Source organism: Candoia aspera, chromosome 1 (assembly GCF_035149785.1).
Source record: "Candoia aspera isolate rCanAsp1 chromosome 1, rCanAsp1.hap2, whole genome shotgun sequence".
NCBI lineage: Eukaryota > Metazoa > Chordata > Lepidosauria > Squamata > Boidae > Candoia > Candoia aspera.
In genome coordinates, this window is record NC_086153.1 from 281,915,249 (window position 1) to 281,932,598 (window position 17,350).

The 17,350-nt window shown below is 38.6% G+C and overlaps 1 protein-coding gene across 1 annotated transcript; it reads right to left on the reverse strand.

Annotated features, from left to right (window-relative positions):
• Nucleotides 1-545: 545 nt before the first annotated feature.
• LOC134490420 (small kinetochore-associated protein-like) lies at nucleotides 546-10,038 on the reverse strand. The gene is made up of 9 exons (XM_063293451.1): nucleotides 9,923-10,038; nucleotides 8,478-8,559; nucleotides 7,366-7,501; nucleotides 6,997-7,065; nucleotides 6,150-6,249; nucleotides 4,502-4,616; nucleotides 3,372-3,433; nucleotides 2,883-2,957; nucleotides 546-1,522 (listed from the first exon to the last, which is right to left on the reverse strand). Exons 2-9 carry the CDS (start codon nucleotides 8,545-8,547, stop codon nucleotides 1,388-1,390), a joined length of 762 nt encoding a protein of 253 aa, XP_063149521.1. The 5' UTR covers nucleotides 8,548-8,559; nucleotides 9,923-10,038; the 3' UTR covers nucleotides 546-1,387.
• Nucleotides 10,039-17,350: the final 7,312 nt, after the last annotated feature.

Here is a 17,350-nt window from a genome sequence, read left to right on the forward strand (position 1 = left end):
CCTCCCTAGAGACAGCAGGCGACTTAAGTAATTAGAAGTTAAACAACAGTAACTGTTTACTGCCAGAAACATCAAGAACTTACTTAAAACATCAACCATACCCAGACCAGTAAAAAACATAAATACAGCACCCGTTGAGCCAAACTGTATGACTACCACTCAGAATTTAGTTGGACACTGCCTGCAGATTAAAGGTAGCAGAGCTGGTTTCTATTCCCTCAAAAAAGACCCCCTCCAAAAAACCACTCTTCCCATTGGTCAGCTCTCTCCTAAAGGCAACTGTCTATTTATAAAGCAGATCATAGATTTATGCAGGAAGAATTAAGAACAGTAGAAAGATTAAGAAATGATATTCTACTTTTTCAAACCTATGGTTTGTGCAGGTGGCTCAAGGGCCTGGAAGATAAGGCAATATTTTTTTCCCTACTGTTAGCTCTATTGCAGATAATCCCAGTATGTCTGAGTGAGCATAACATTAAACTAGTACAATACTGAAATACTCGTTTGCCACCCATTATTTTAAAATGGCCTGCCAATTGGAACAGCCTACAGGTTTTACAATATAGTAGTTAGGGAGTGTTCCAGGTAGTTTGGAAAACAACTTCCAGTCTCTTGCCATCACCCATATTAACTAGGGCTGATGAAAGCTGAAATTCAATCTGAAGAGCAATTGCCTGGACATGACATATGTACAAGCACTTCAACCCAGATAAAAAAGGAGAATGAACAACTGCCTGTAAATGAGGATTTGGGGAGTATGGTCCTTTTCTGGGACAGAAAATTGAAGCGGTGTAGGATAACAGAGCATACATCTCATATACCTAAATTAGCTTCTCCCAGAGCCATAGAAAATGTACACAAACAGTATTGTTTAAATTCCTCTGTACGTACAGCTTAATCATAAGTTTCATACCTTCTTACATTTCTAGCTGCTCTGGAGAATATGAACTATCGTTTAAATGACCAGTGGTAAGCTTGCACTGTTTCACTCCTTGACTCTCTTCTTTGTTGATTATACCCACCAATTTATTTAGAATCTACATTTGGTTCCTTTAGCTACTGACAGATCTATCCCATTTCATTTTAGCAATATTTTTCAGGATATGTATGAACACATACCACTGTAGAAATTAAACTAAAGCTGATTAGATGATAAAACAAACTTCAGTTCCACATCATTATTCTGACAAATACAGAAATAATGTTCTAGACAGAACCTTTAAACAACCCTGAAATTTAAAAGGAGTAATCCAATCTACTTTTTGTCTAAAATCCAGTAGACAATATGAAATATTGCTGAAAAATTACCCCCCAAAATCATAGCATGGTTTATATTCTTGTGCTCAACAGTAAAGTAGAGCCACCAGAAATAAATCTCAACCCAAGTCTACGATGAATTGAAGAAGTCATCTTCCTGATTTAAGGCAGCAAGCAGATCTTCCATTTCTCTATGAAAAGACTGCTGCTGCTCTAAGAAGTGGGTTCTTTCCTCCTCTATCTGCTTCCATCTTGTCTGAGCATTCTGTAAAGAAAAAATGGAAAGTAGCAATGTCTACATTTATTAAAATTAAATTTAGTAAACTCTACAGTGATTAAAATTAAAATATAGAAAACTGAATCACAGCTTAGGAGCTGGAGCAGACTTTATAAGCCATCTAGTTCAACTCCCCGCTTTGTGCACGAATCCATTGATCCAACCCCAACAAGGGGCCATCCAAACTTCCAGGAAAAGGCAACTATGGGCCATTATTGTTCTAGGTATATAGGAGGTCCTCAAGTTATGGCCATTTGTTCAGCGACCAGTTACGGCGGCGCTGAAGGGACTTACAACCAGTCCCCAAAGTTGTGGCCGTCGCAGCACCCCCGCAGTCACGTGATCAAAATTTGGCAGCCTACCTGCACTTACAACAGCGGTGACATTTCAACTCTACCCACCTGCCTATCTACCCCGATCTATGACCTTTTGGCCCCCTGCACTCCACAGCCCCTGCCTCCCTAGCTGACCTTCACTGTCTTCCTGCTGCCACTGCTGACCAAGCATGCCCAGCCCGGCCCTTCGCAAGGCAGCTGCTGGCCACATGAGGCTTTCTTCCCCAGGTTGTGCACGGCAGTCTCCTTGCAAGACCTGGGCAAGATGGTTCTGCAATGCGATTCTGGGGCTGCTTGCTATCCCACAAGGCAGGGTGCAGGGCAGCCAAAAGGGAAGAGATGTGGGGGAGATAGGTGGGTGCAGGGAATTAAAGAAAAGGCAGTCCTTTACCTTACTGAGGCTTGGGGCTGGGAGGGACCAAGCCTGGAATGATTTGGATCAGGGTGGGTCCTCACCTAATGACCAGTGAAATTCGCTTAATGATGGCAATGGGAATTGCCAGGATTGCTGTCACTAAGCAATGTGGTCATATGACGACTTGCTTTATGACCACATCACTTAAATTCCAGTCCCAATTGTGTTTGTAAGTTGAGGACTACCTGTACTGTTCTATTGCTTAACAGGTCTTACTATCACAGATTTCTTCCTAGTACAGTATTGAATCTGAATCTCCTTTCTTTTAGTTTCAACCTGTTGCTTCTTCTTCTGTCCTCAGTTTCAACGGAACAGGTTTGTTCCTTCTTGCGTTTGTCAGTAAGGTGCAAAATCTTTGTCAGAAATTGTGTGTACAGGATGAAGTGATAGAGTCCACTGGAGTTGGGTGGTCAATAAATATAAATAAATGCCTTTGCCAAAAGAAAAATCAGAGTTTTTTTTTTTCTATAGATGTATAGAAGTTGTTAGAATAGGGTTAAAATAAAAGCATTAAAAATGTTAAGCAGGGATGTTGTATGGCATTTATGTGCAGGTATGTATCTGAAGGGGCAGAGAGGAAAAACCACCCTAGACTTACCTGAAGATTTTCTTTTTCCTCTTTAGCCATTTGGATGAACAATTCAAGATCAGCGTTAAGTTTCTCTGACAAAACCTGAAAGGCAAAGACATTACAAATAGCAATGATATCAACTTCTAATTCATAATTAAAAGTGAAAGCTTCAGGTATTTTATATCCATGACTAGGTTCACAAACTAAATTCAGCAGAATAAATAGTCTGAACTTGCCTTAACAATAGAATAGAGAAGCCACCTCAGAAACCAATGCTGGAAAGGGGCACACTCAGAAAGGCATTCAGAGACCCTTATGAAATGCAGCCTTAACTCTGCACCCTCTACGTTAGCCTACTGCCCTCAAGAACAATTGCTAATGTGGAAACAAGATTCAACTATTAGTCTAGCTGCCATGCCACCCTGTCCTTTGCTTTAGGCAATGACAAAATCTTGGACTGCCTCAGATTAGGTTATCTCTCTCTTCAGGAGTTGCGAAACAGAATCACATTCTCACCGTTATCTCAGTCTGTATTTTCTTGTTCATTTCTTCCTCCTTCAAGATTTGTTCACCTGTAACTGATTTTCAAATATTTTACTGTATTTCAAATATATAGCCTATATTTCTTCTCATTCAACTGGAAGCATAAAAGGCAAGCAACTTGTTCTGCTGTCTCCTTTGGTAAGAGATTGCAAAACATCTGTTTCAGAATAGTATCAAATGAATCAGAATGATCTCATATGAGGAAGGGATCATATATCAGAGACAGAGCATATGCCCTGCGTGAAAAAAGCATTCAACCATCACACCTTCAATTATAGGCAGCAAAAAATAGGAAAGACTTGTCCTGGGCTTAATAATCAGAATTACTGATTATCTAATAGGTAATTTAGTCAGTGGTTGAACTTTAAAGTGGCTTAGTATGAAGTTAAAACTTTGTCCATGCATAACTAAAACAGTGGAGAGCAACATCTCCTTACTTTGAACCACATACTGTAGTCTAGGTCAGTGTTTCACAAACTTCCTGCACTTAGAGACCATTAAATAAACATCTGGAAAATGTGGGCTCCAGCCAGTTAAATAATTAAATTTCCTCCCTGTGTTTTAATCTCTAGGAAGATGGATGTTTTCAGCAGATGAGACAATTATTACAGTTGCATTTGTATATGGTGTTCCATCCCCTCCATTTTTACAGTAAAGCATTTTTAAAAAGACGTATTAAAAATTAACCTAAACTTAAACATTTATTGATCACTTTTATTACTGTATGTATACCATGCTATATGGTAACAGCTACTCTTAGCACAAACTTTCCAGTTGAGAACGTTCTTCAGCAGATATCTCTGAACAGTGAGTCTTTCGTATCAGAAAGACTGACCAGGTGATTGGCAGTTTAGGAGGGGATGTAGGGCTGTAGTGAAAAACAGCCAACAGCAGATCACCTGGTGAAATTTCATAGAGCACCGATGGTTCATGGATCACATTTTGGAAAACATTAGTCTAGGCATTCATAATTACACAAAGAAGGCCCTACCATCATAGGAGTTTTAGTCCTTTGCTGGAGGAAAAATAGTGACAGAAATAGTACAGTATATGACTGTCTTGTTTACAATTAGCACAGAATAACGAATGCTTGTAGTATTTACCTGGGTCACAATTCCTGGCTTCTAATATCAACAGGCAGCTTTCCTGGAATTTTTTCAGCTTATCATTTTCTTTTTCAAGTCTATCACAAAGCTCCTTCATATCTTTCATATCCTTCTGCAGAGACCAAACCAAATGGTAGATTAAGAAGGGCACTTATTTCTATTAGGCCTTCAAGAAATAAATAAGGATGCAAGAAAAGATAAAGAACTGTGCAATAGAATAACACAGTTTGTGTTCCAGAGCAGTGCCTGGAAACTTTTTATTTGGGGGGAAAATGCTGACATGTTCTCTCATGGCTATTGCTGAAATCAGCAATGATGAAAAGCTGATTTGTTAGACTATTATTTAGAAAATGTGTTACATGAAGTGGAATTCCACTAACCTCACAAAACAGTAGTTTAATGTTGGTGGCTGGATTTGGCTCCATGGCTGAATTTCATTCCCTACCCCTGTGTTACATCATTTCCAAAATGTGGGTGGAGAATGGAACTTTGGTATACCTTGTGAAGATTCTTGTTTTGGTATGGAAGAAGATCACACTTTGGGAATAGGTGTTATGACATGGAAAGTAGAAATGAGACGGCTTGATCTGTCTCTACTCTCCGCTTCTATCTGGAAGCCCCTCCTCCCTTGTTTTATGGACTAGCTTGAAGTGGTAGGAAACATTTAACCATATAAAAAATAATGAAGGCGGGATAAAAGAAAATAAATCTCTGAATCTGCAGGCAGGCAAATTTCAAGTGTGAGAAATGGGCATGTCCCATGGTTGAGTAATTCAGCACTGAAGGCAGACACACTGTATGAAAATGCATGGATGCCCTCACATCTTAATGGCAAGTACCAAATTCTCTTTCCTTCTGGTAAGGGAGATATCCAAACGGAGGCCATGCAAACATTGAATAGTACCCAGGAAGGGTTAGGGGACTGCACTTGGAAAGCAAGTGAGATGTGTTCGAGCATCTTCCTTCAAAAGCTACCTGTACAGAGGCAAAATATTTTATCATGCTTCCTTTCTTTGTCCTTGGTCATGTCTGGCAGTGGGAGCTATCAAGAAAGAGAGCTGAGGAGAGAAGATTGCAGTTTTCTCCAAACTTGGGGCCCTCCAGATATGTGGACTTCAACTCCATAATTCTCAGCAATGATAACGTTAGGAATTTCTGGGAGTTGAAGTCCACATATCTGTACAGCGCTACATTCATGGAACCATGAGATAAAATATAAAGAAACATATTTTTAAAATATATAGGCTAAAGAAAAGAAGAACAGCCCATAGACTATTCCCTCTACTTTTAATTAACAGAGAGATAATAGAGAATAAAGTTTCATAGATTTTTTCTTCCAAGTCGTAGAAGGTATTAACCCACAGACAAATTTTTCCCACACCAAATGGAAGAAAAAGACTTTAACCCTGTCTGAAATGGTATACTGTGAGGTGATATAAAAACCTTAAAAGTAGTTCCAGCTTACCATTCGTGTACAACCAGCAAAGCCCTTGTTACTCTACAGACGAAAATAGCAAAGCAGAAGAAAGACTGGGCTTACATATGCAAAGTGTTAATCTAGACTACAGGCTGTAGAAAATGATAGGAACTGCCCATGCCATACCTAGTTCATGTCATAACAATAAAAGCCAAGTGTGCTTCCTACCTGCATTTCCTCCACCTTTAAACTCAGTTCATACTTAACAGTCTCCAGCAACTTGTTTTTATTTCTGAGTTCTACCTCCCGTCTGTATCTGTTCATAGGGCTATAGAATCAAACATATTAGTGATGCATCATGGATGGCAGTTTCGCTTGCATTTAATGTCAGATCAAGAACATTCATTACTTTACAGATGGAAAAGAGGAATGTACAGAAATTATTAAAATTTAAGATATTCACCATGTAATGCCTTAATCCAGAAGCACAATTACTTGATCAGCCTATATCAGCATCTACTTCATATTCATCAACCAACTTTGAGCAGTGCCTGGAAACTGTAGTGTACATCCACACAATAATGCAAATCTATATGATACAAACTCTACAGTACCAATCTAACCTAGCCTGCGTGACATTTTCATAATTTATGGTCTGCAATTATGTATTTTACATAATGAATGCTGCTCTTATAGCAGTTTGGTTTTTCAAAATAAAATAGAAATTTCAATAATTTAAGTTAAATGCATTCTTATAAAGAATTAGAGGTTAAGAAAATATTTCAGAGTCCAGCGTTTGGGCTCTATTACTCATGGTATAGGCTTTTCCAATCTTGCTAAACCTGTTCTCTTCTCAAAATAGACTGCTCCAATTTCTGTCAGATTCGTTTGTTTTGAGGTTGAAATACTTCCAATAAAGCTAGAACAGTGTTCTCAAATCTAAAGGGGACATTTGAAATTTGGAACATTGCAAACCTAAAATGTTTTGCTGTATAGACCATTCTAAGGAATTCTGCCACAATGTGGGAAGGCAGAAAAACAAAAAGAACAGGACATTTTGTTTGCAAGTACTCACGATCGTGTCACTGTGGGCACTCCCTTCTTGGGAGGGGGTGGCAGTGCTTTTTTCCCTGTCTTCATGAGTCTTAAGATGAGAGGAATAAATAGATATTGCAACAATGTAAGGATTTTAAATCTAAGCATTTTATTACAACAAACACTATGGAGAACGAGAGAGCGCAAATAAAGCATTTTGATTAAGGATGTTAATTTTAGCCTCCCTGACATGTTAGGCCAAATTTCTTTTTTGGTGGAAGGGAAGAAGAGAAGCTGCAAATTCCCTCTCTTGAAAGGGAAGGTATATGGAACTGCTGGTATATGGAATGGAGCTGCCCTAGGAGTAGATACTTTTGCTGCCATAGCAGAAGAATGCATTTTCCTTTACCTTTGATTCGGGTCTTTGAAGGCAACACTTGTGGTGGGATTGTTTGCACCAAAAGTAAAAACAGGCTCTTTCAGGGGCTCTGGGTCTATCCCTTTGTTCTGGTTTTGCTGCTTTGAATAATCACAGAGCTGCACATCTGCAAAGAAGACAAATTCGGGCAAATTATTAATCAAAGCTACTGCCCTCAGGTGAATGTTAAAGGGAAGAAGCTGAGGATGAGAACTAATGTGAAAGGAAGGTATTACAACAAAGGAGTAAGAGAAAGAGCGGGATGAAATTTGGAAGTAAATGGAATAAGGGGATAGCAGAGGAATAAAATAATTTTGATATTATGGATTAAGGCAATATGCCTGACAATATCCACCTGCCTCTCCCATCTCTCAATTCCACCAGCCAAAAGGTAGTTTCTTCTAGACCTGCATCCTCATGGCTAGAAAAGAAAAAAAGATTGTATCTTTCTTCCCAATGCCCTGTACTCTTATTTAATTTGTGCAGAGCTTTGGATAAGGGAAGAGACAACATGAAAAGCTTCTATTGCTTCTTCCCTTCTTTAAATCCCTGTATGATTAAGAGAAGACATCACTTCTTCCTCAAGTCCACTGACAAAAGCTTGATTTAATTGATTTCTGATTTTCAGCAAAGATACTTCTTATATTTCACCAAATCTGAAGGCCTGAATTTGAATTTCAAGCCTTTTCTCAAACATGCAAAACCAAAACCAATATTAAACTTAATACAGAACATGTGCAGAGAACCTGATGCCCTCCTGATATTTTGAATAGTATTTTCCAAAAACTCTACCCAGCTTGACGAACAGTAAGTAAACGTAAGGACTGCAGTCCAAAACATTTGAGGATAACAGGATACTTACTACCTTGATACAAAGTTCCTCTCTCACCTGACCAGGCATTACTTCAAAGGATCAGTGATGGTCTAGATACATAGTGCTGACTGTACATTCTGATTAAATTTTAATTCATATCAAGGTAATCTAATCTTGGCTACCATAGTTAAGGAAATCATTTGAAGTTGTCTTTACAAAGATTCTGCAACTCAGGAAAAAATAAGTTATCCTATAATTAGAGAGTAATTATCTTGACAGGTTAACAGACCTTTTAGAACACCAGTTGTTTTGGACTGTTGGGAAGTGTAAACAGGGATCTTGGATTTTTCAGTCTCCATAATATTTATAGTCTGAAAGATATAAAGTACTGCAGATCACCAGCTGCTACAATAGCAAAGTATGCATGAAGCCAAGGGGTTGCTAAGAGTTTAGTAGGCACAACATCCTTGTACAGACAGAGGGAGAAAGAGCAATTCAAAGAGTTCTGCTCGTCTGTATTGATTATTGGCGAGTTCATATACTGTAGGAAGCCGTAACATATTTTGTTCTGGTTTGGGCTTAACATATGGTGTGAACCTAATCTTTTTGGTTTACACCAGTGTTTCTCAACCTTGGCAACTTTAAGATGTGTGGACTTCAGCTCCCAGAATTCCCCAGCCAGCCTTGTCCCCACATTTTATAGTTGTCAAGGTTGAGAAACACTGGTTTATACTGTGCCTTGCACTTTAACCAAGCTTTCTGATTTAGGGTGTTATTCAAACTCCAGATGGTCATCATTCTGGATTTCTAGAAATCTGATTTTACAATCAGAACAGGCTATAAAGCCCCGTTTCCAGAAACTGAAAATAGAATTGTTTTTGTTCTAGGTTCTGTTTTGGAAAAAGATAAATATTTCTCACAGCCTTCAAAGTAATTTGCAGCACTTTTATTTATGTCATTAACCCTTTTCTCTCCAAATCTCTCTCTCATCAAAAAATAGCTGTGTTCATGTTGCACACTGAACACTTCACTTACTTACACCTTTATGAATAACAATGGTTAATGTACAAACTGTATTAGAGGAACACACAATAAACCACATTCTGATGCATTATGTTGTGTAAATGTAATTGATATTTATATAGAAATATGTACATCCCATTCAATTTCATGGGATTTTATTATTTATTTTCTACCCCACCTTTATTATTTTTACAAATAACTCAAGGTGGCCAACATAGCTAATATGCCTTCCTCCTCCTATTTTCCCCACAACAACCCTGTGAGGTGAGTTGGGCTGAGAGGGGGACTGGCCCAAAGTCACCCAGCCAGCTTTCATTTCATTTCATTTGATAGACAGGACTGGAAAAGAAGATTTTCTAAAGTGTGTTGAGATTGCATACTATTCGATGAGTAAAAAATATTTTATAAACCAAGCAAAGACATCAAAGACCAGCATGATATACTGCACTGTCTTTTCATATGCAAGCGACTTCATACTATAATATTTACACTTTCTAAGCAGTTTTCTGGAACAGTCCTCTGTATAGCACATTGCGGTGGTTTGGTCTCCAAGTAAGGAATCAGTCAGGATTCCACGTGACAGAAACAACTGCTGTGAATACAGAATTATTTAGTTTCAAATAAAGGCTTTCAGCAGAAAAGCCACCAACCAGGTACATACGCACACAATCATTCAGGTGGTGCCCAAATCTGATTCCCGAAACTCCTAACCTGTGAAATACGGCACTCAGAGAAGCTCCCGGCATATCCACCAACGCTGTTTCTACAGCAGCGGTCCCGCCGCCGTTTGAATCAGAAAAGGCGTTTCCACCCCAGGGCAAGATAGCGCGACAGCAAAAAGCCAAGAAAAGGCGCATGCGCTGAATAACCAAACGCCCAGCCCCTAGGTTGGGACAAACGTCTTCCTCGAGACATTCAAGCGCGTGCGCAGAATGGAAAACGAGGTTTGCGTACGCGCTCTAGGAGAAAGTTGGGTACATCATTTTACGGGGTGTGGTTAATTTAGAGTGGGTTATTTAATTCCTTTGCTTTTGTTCGAAAAAGAAGTATTGTTCTGAAACAACGTATAATGTGTTGAGGAAACGGGACATACAGCGGTTATCATGTCTCTATTCAGAAGAAAGTCCGTACTAAATCAGCTGAGCCATGCGACTTTGTTCCGATTACACTGGAATCGGGGCGGTTCAGAACAGCACAGGGGCCCGGGCTCTTGAAAACACGCTGCACCAGCGTCGTGTCTCCTGATGGGCTGAACTGGATGGATCTTTAGCCGTTGGGAGGGCTGTTTTAGTGGCCTTTTAGAAGGCGAAATTGCACGTGCAATGGATTTAGTGATGGGAACAGCCCTGCTGAAATTTGACCAGTTGGAATAGGATGGTAAATAGCCCCTAGCTAATCCGCTGTAGGCTTGGATTAGGTTTTTCCTTTGCAGTGAAACATTTTTTTTCCCCGGTAGGCAGATGCCATAAGGAAGGCTGCCCCTGTTGAATTTCTATTTGCTACCAAATTCAACAGGTGCAGCCTTATGCCATCTGCCTAAGTTTCACTGCAAAGGAAAAACCTAATCCAGGTCTAGAGAAGATTAGCTGGGGGCTATTTACCATCCTATTCCAACAGGTCAAATTTTCAGCAGGGCTGTTCCCATCACTAAATCCATTGCATGTGCAAAGCAATAGTAATAAGAAATACGAATAGTAATAAGAAAATACTAGGGAGTTGCTTTTCTGTGAGATGGGTGGCTATACAAATTAGATAGATAGATAGATAGATAGATAGATAGATAGATAGATAGATAGAGCACTGGATAACTTTTTTTCTCAACTTGACTTCATTTTCAGAATGCACGCTGCATTATAAATATCTCAGGTTTTAGGCCTACACCATTAAGAGGTGAAGAAGTAGAGAATAAGTCATAGAAAGTTCCACTGCATAGTTTGAGAATGTTAAATTATTAGTATGGACCTCACATAGCTTTACTGATAATTATCTGCGTTGTTGGGGAAAAAGGAAAAAAAACCAAATCCAAATGAAGGGCCAAGTCTGGATAGCGTTAGATACTGAGAAATTTTAATCAGCTAAGTGGAACTTGCAGGCCAGAGTTTGAGAATCTCTCATTCTAACCCTTATTTACCCTTAAACTCTGCTGCTTTCTCTTCATTAGGAAAAACTTGATTTATAGCTCAGACTGCTTTAATAATTGTAGAGAAAGGATTTTAGGAGATTTAACTTTTCCGCAGAAAATCCCTATGTCACATTTTGCACTATACATGGGCGGTCTTCAGATGCGTGTGTATTATTTCACATTTATATGTCACCCCAGTCAGATTTTGGACAGCTTACAAAAACAAAGTATAAAAACAAAATCATGCTATGCAGTGCAACACCCAGAGCTGTAGAAAGAATCAAGCTAAAGGCTGATACGGTCCAGCATTCTGTGTCCCACCGTGGCGAACCAGATGCATTGAGAAGGCTCACAAGCAATAGTCCTCTTCCACTGTTGATCCCTTGCAGATGTCCTGAACATGACTTGAGGAGGAGCAAGCAGCCTGTGAGCCAGATCTTCCCACATTATGTCCAGTTTTTTTAAAAAGCTGATATAGTTAAAAGCCATCTAAATTGGTGGCCATCTCTACATCTCATGCAGGAAACTGTACATTTTAACTATGCTTTGTGTAAGGAAATACTTTTATTGATGTTTATTCTCACCACATTTAGCTTTGATGGATAACCCTGAGTTCTAAAGGAAGAAAATCCTCTCTGTCCACATTTTTCATGTCATGTGTGATTTTATATGCTTTTATCTTCCCTTACCAGCCTTCAGTTCAAGTTAATTTATGTTCACAAGATATACCTTTAGCTTAGCATATATATATATATCCCTCTGTGTTTCTAAATACTGTAGCTATTATAATCTAGAATTAAGAAAGGAATTAAAGATACAGTACTGGCCAGCAATGTCTCTGTGTCAGTCAGCCTGGCTCCCAGTTTTTCTCTGGCTAATGACATGTCTCATCTTCCATCATGTTTGACCTCTATCAGAGGTTGTCTGTGAAGGGTCGATCAGATCCTTCAGTGCCTCTTCTTCATCTTTGGCACACTTCTCCTGACTGTGACCTCCTCTGCTTCAGGAGATTTCAAACTTCCAAGAAACTCTTAAGGATTTGCCACTTGGAAACCTTGTTTCTTTTGCTAATATTTTGAAAACTTCTGCTCTTTCCCAGGCCCGCAACTAGGGTCTGTGTCACCTAGGGCAAACATGGATTCTATGCCCATTTTGTCACCCCCCCAGTGCTCATTTTGGCGCCCCCCCAGTACGGCGCCCGGGGCACATGCCCCCCTTGCCCCCCCTGTTGCGGCCCTGCTCTTTCCGTTCTTGTTCCAGCTCTTGTTCCTTTTTTTGCCCATCGCTAGTATTAAAATCTCTTGTCTGAAAGTTTTGCCCACTGTGGTCATAATCAGTTGGTGCAATATCTTTGTTGTGTTACTTCATGAGTACATACATTTGCAGAGGTAACTGTCAACTATCAATCAGTAACCCTAACTCTGACCCATTTGGTGGGGAAAAAGGTGTGAGACAGTGTAAAATAAGCAGACATAATCAATTAATGTATGAAACTCACTGTCGGGCAAGAAAGGAAGAGCCATTCTTGCCTTCTTTGATGTAATTTTAGCCAATTTTTAAGTGAGTAAACAGATGCCTAGTCATTTTCTGCCATCAAGTCAAGATGATGCTTCATACAGCACTATTATTTCTCTCTCCACTATCAGTTACAATTGGAGGAGTTTAGCTTTCAAGAAATAGGTAAGCTACAATCTTTTCCAACCAGCATAATTGCACAGGTTTTACCTCAGATCTCCAATCAACCTGAGAACATAATGAGTAATAATAGCAGCCTAATTGCAACATTACAGTTGCTGTTTCCTTAAGATTTGCCCTGGGTTTTATAATTAATGTTTCCTTTCAAGTTCTGAATCTGAGGGCAGCAGAAACTAGATCAGCCTCGATCCAATTCCATGGTTTATCTCATATATCTGTCTCAACTGGCTGCATATTTTTGTATCCTTTTGAATTTTTTTAATGAATAGAGACCACACAGGATTTCTTAAAGAATAAAAATGGTGGGAGGCTGCAGTTCATTGCTTTGTTTGAAAGTGAGCCAATATACCCAGAAACATTCACACGTCAGGAGGGAAAAGCATCAGTCTTACAGACTGGAAGAGGTGGTATGGAGTAAGCCATTTATTTGCATTCCAGTAGATGCTTGTTCTATGATTGGTCAGCCTTTCGGTGGTCATACAACCTTCTTCCTAGTGCCATTTGGGGTTTATGTCATCTGCATGCTCTCAACATTCTAAACATCAATCTTCCTTTGTTCAGTCACATCCATTTTTCAGAGATTTTATAGATTAGTTCCCTCTATCCTTTCCAATCCTTTACAACTTTGTTTAATGTTTCTTGGTTTAAACCAGAATCTTGCCTGATAATATCTATTCAGTATATTTTTTGCTAGCCTCATTTTCTAGTACCTCTAACCATTCCTAGCATAACTGATTTTTCTCAAGATTTTTATTGCACAACAAGACCAAAATAAGACAGCCTTAACTTGTTAATCTTAGTTTACTGTGCTGTCTGGCTTGATATGATCTAAAATCTCATTTTATTTGTCGTAAGGTAGGTGGAGTAACCTTCTCCAAACACATAACTTGAAGAAGTCCAGTTTTCTTCTATCAGTTTTTTTTATTGTCCACTTTCACAAGGTATAGAAAAAAACAATAGCATTTACTGTTTTGCATTTAAGACTGACATCCATGTTTTTCCAGATCTTCTCAATTCTAGTCACTTCATTCTACATTTAATTTCGGGTCCAGTGTCTCCTATTCAGTGAGTTTTGGAACTGAAGAAAATAAGGTTTGGACTGATTCAATTTCTTCATTGTCAATCTTTATCTTGATGCTACCAGTTCCAGCTGTTACCATTACTTTAGGGTTCTTAATGTTTAGCTGCAATCCTGTTTTTTTCACATTCTGTGTGGTCTGTATAAGTTGCTTGCCATCACTTTTTATTCCAGTTTCCTATTTATGCAAGTTATTCTCAGAACTGCCTCAGTATAAATTGAACAGAAAGGGGGATAGAATACAGCCCTGCTACACACCTTTTCCAGTCTTGAACTAGTTTGTGTTTCCATTAATTGTTCTGAGAGTGGCTTCTTGGTTGTTATACAATGATTTTATGATTTGAACACCCATTTCTTTCAGTCACTTCCATAACTGTCCATATTCTGTGCAGCTGAAGGCTTTGCTGAACTTCATGAAGCATAAACAAACATTCTTTTGAAATTCAGACTTGTTCCATGAGCCATCAAACATTTGCAATGTGGACTCGAGGGCCTCTTTCTCTTCTAAAACCAACCTGTACATCAGATAGTTCTTTTTCCGTGATTGGGCCCAATCATTTTTGTATGATTTTTCAACAAAATGTTGCTAGCAGGTGATATTAGGGCGATTGTGTGATAATTGAAACAGCTGTGTGTTTCAACCTTCTTTGGATTGGGATGAACACTAACCTTTTCCAGTTCTTCAGCCATTCATAGATGTCTCATATTTTTGCCATAATTTTGGAACTGGTTCTAATAATATGCTATTGGTTCCAGGGGCTTTTCTTTCTGGCAGCTGATTCAGTGCCTGGGCTAATTCATATCTCAGTATTTCTGACCGTACTTCATATTTCTGTTTGTTATGCAGTTGAAGAATGTTGCTAGACATATATGATTCCTCAGTGTATTCCTTTCATTTATTTTTCCATTTGCTTTTCATTCAGTTCTTTCCTGTCTCTGCCCTTTATTGTTCCTTTGTGTGTAGTTAATGTTTTCTTTATTAGGGCAAAAAGAACTCCAGTGTGTCCTTTCTTCTCTCCATTTCTTTGTAATGCTCATTCTAGTACTTTTTTTTTTACATTGAAATGCTCAGCCTCCTTGCTCCATCTCGATTACTCAAGGCTTTAGCTTTACTTTTCTGTTTAGCAATTTGGATGGTTTCCTCTGACAGGTTTTTGCTTGTCTGCACTGATTTTTTTTTCCGTTTTGGAATGGGATATGTTTTTGGGCTGCTTCATTGATAATGTTTTCCATTTCTCCCCATAGTTCATTAAGTTAAGTGTACTTGAGTGTTACAGAGTTGACTTTTTTTTCAATATATGTCCCAAGTGCTACATATTCTTTTGGTGTTGCAGGATTTGAATTTAAAGTGGACTTTGGCTACCAGGTAAAGTTTTAACAGTGTTTTTCCATCACTGGTTGTGGTACATTCCATTTGGAGATGTCCACATGTACAAGTGGTGTTTGGGTTAAATAAATCATGTATTGGTGATCCCCAGCTGGTTTTCTTGACCAAACTGTACCAAGTGGCCACCTGCTTCATTCCTTTCTCCTAAATCAAAGCTGCCGACAATTTCCGCTGCTTCTCGGCTTCCAGTTTTGGCACTGAAATCTCCCATAATATATATTATATCTCTTCTTCACATTTGTTGTAGTGCTTCTTGAATGTTGGCATAAAACTATTCTGTTTCTTCTTTGGAAGCATCTGTGGTTAGTGCATCAATCTGGAAAATGGTGACAGTCAGAAGTATAGCTCACATGTAAACAGCCATTATTCTGTCATACAGTGCTAGGCAGACTTCAGCTGAGTTGGTGACTTCCTTGTTTGTTATTGGTGTTATTCCATTCTTTCTGATGTTGTCACTTCTAGAATAGTACACTATACATTCATCTGACTGACAGTAGTCATTTGCAGTGCAGTTGATCTTACTGGTGCTGAGAGTGCCTGCTTTGGGCCTTGTCTTTTCTCTTTGTTGATGATAGCCAGCTTCCTGGGGCTCATGCTTTGTATCTTCCATGTACCAGTCTTGTTTATTTTCTTCCACCCCAGACGTTTCTGTTCGTCATAAGCATTATCAGCATTCAGGCTCCTGAAGGGTCTTTCTCCTTCTACATCATCATTTCTTCCCAGTAGCATTTTCTTGTCTGGTGAGGACCCACTTTCTGCTACTGTCTTTCAACTTAACCTTTTTTCTTTAAAGGTGGAAGTATTTCTGTTAACCTGAGTTAATGTAGCACATGGATAGCAAAGGGGAGGTTTTTGTTCCAAGGATTATGTGAAATGCCAAATTGACGACCATATATCTGCACACACGTACCCAAACCACATATCTTAGGGTTGGGGCTCTGAAGCTCATATCTTCATAAATTATATAGTTTTATTAAGCTCACAAATTGTTTTGTCAATACATTATGTCGCATACCATTAAAGGGAGACTCAAGAGGTGGCTTTTTTAAAAAACAGCGTAACCATGATACATTCTTAGGAAGGAGAACGGTCTAAGTAAAAGGGGAGTGCAGGAGATGGAACTGATGTGGTACCTGACCTACACATGTCTGTTAAGTATTATTTAAGTAGTGAAGGAGGGACTGGTATAACCCAAGTGAGAACATGGAGAATCTCCAAGGTCTATAGAGAGAAGCTTCTTCTAAATCATAGTATTCATTATGAAAGTAAAAGTCCACTTTGAGAAAAACTATTTATTTTTTATGCCAGGATATTATTAACAGCCAGATGCAAGATAAACCATAAAAAGATGGAGAGGAATGTGACATAGCAAAGGTGGAAAGAAACTAAATGTCAGTTAGTTTCACAGAATACTAAGCTAAAATTATAGGTATAGTTTTGAATGAAAAATAATTAATTTGAAAACTAACATCTTTGAATAAAATATACCTAGCATGAACATTAATACAAATCGAAAGATGTATTGTATTTGATGAAATACAAATTACTCATGTCAGAGAATTAAAAAGATATAATGAAAAGGTTGGATGAAATTTAAAGCATACTCTCCTTGGAGAAAAAAGTTTAATCACACTTCTAAGTTAGAAATAAATTAAACTGTTAACAATAATGTTTACTTTTAAAGAGTACTGGTGATTATTTGAAAAATTACCAAGAGATATTTTTCTGTTCCCTATCTGAATATAATTTCTTGAAGAGATTTGCATAAATAATGGTAGAAAGAGATTCAGTTAAAATGTTTTTGTCACATCAACAATATACAAGATCTTAGTGACTCATCACACCAAATGCTCCAAG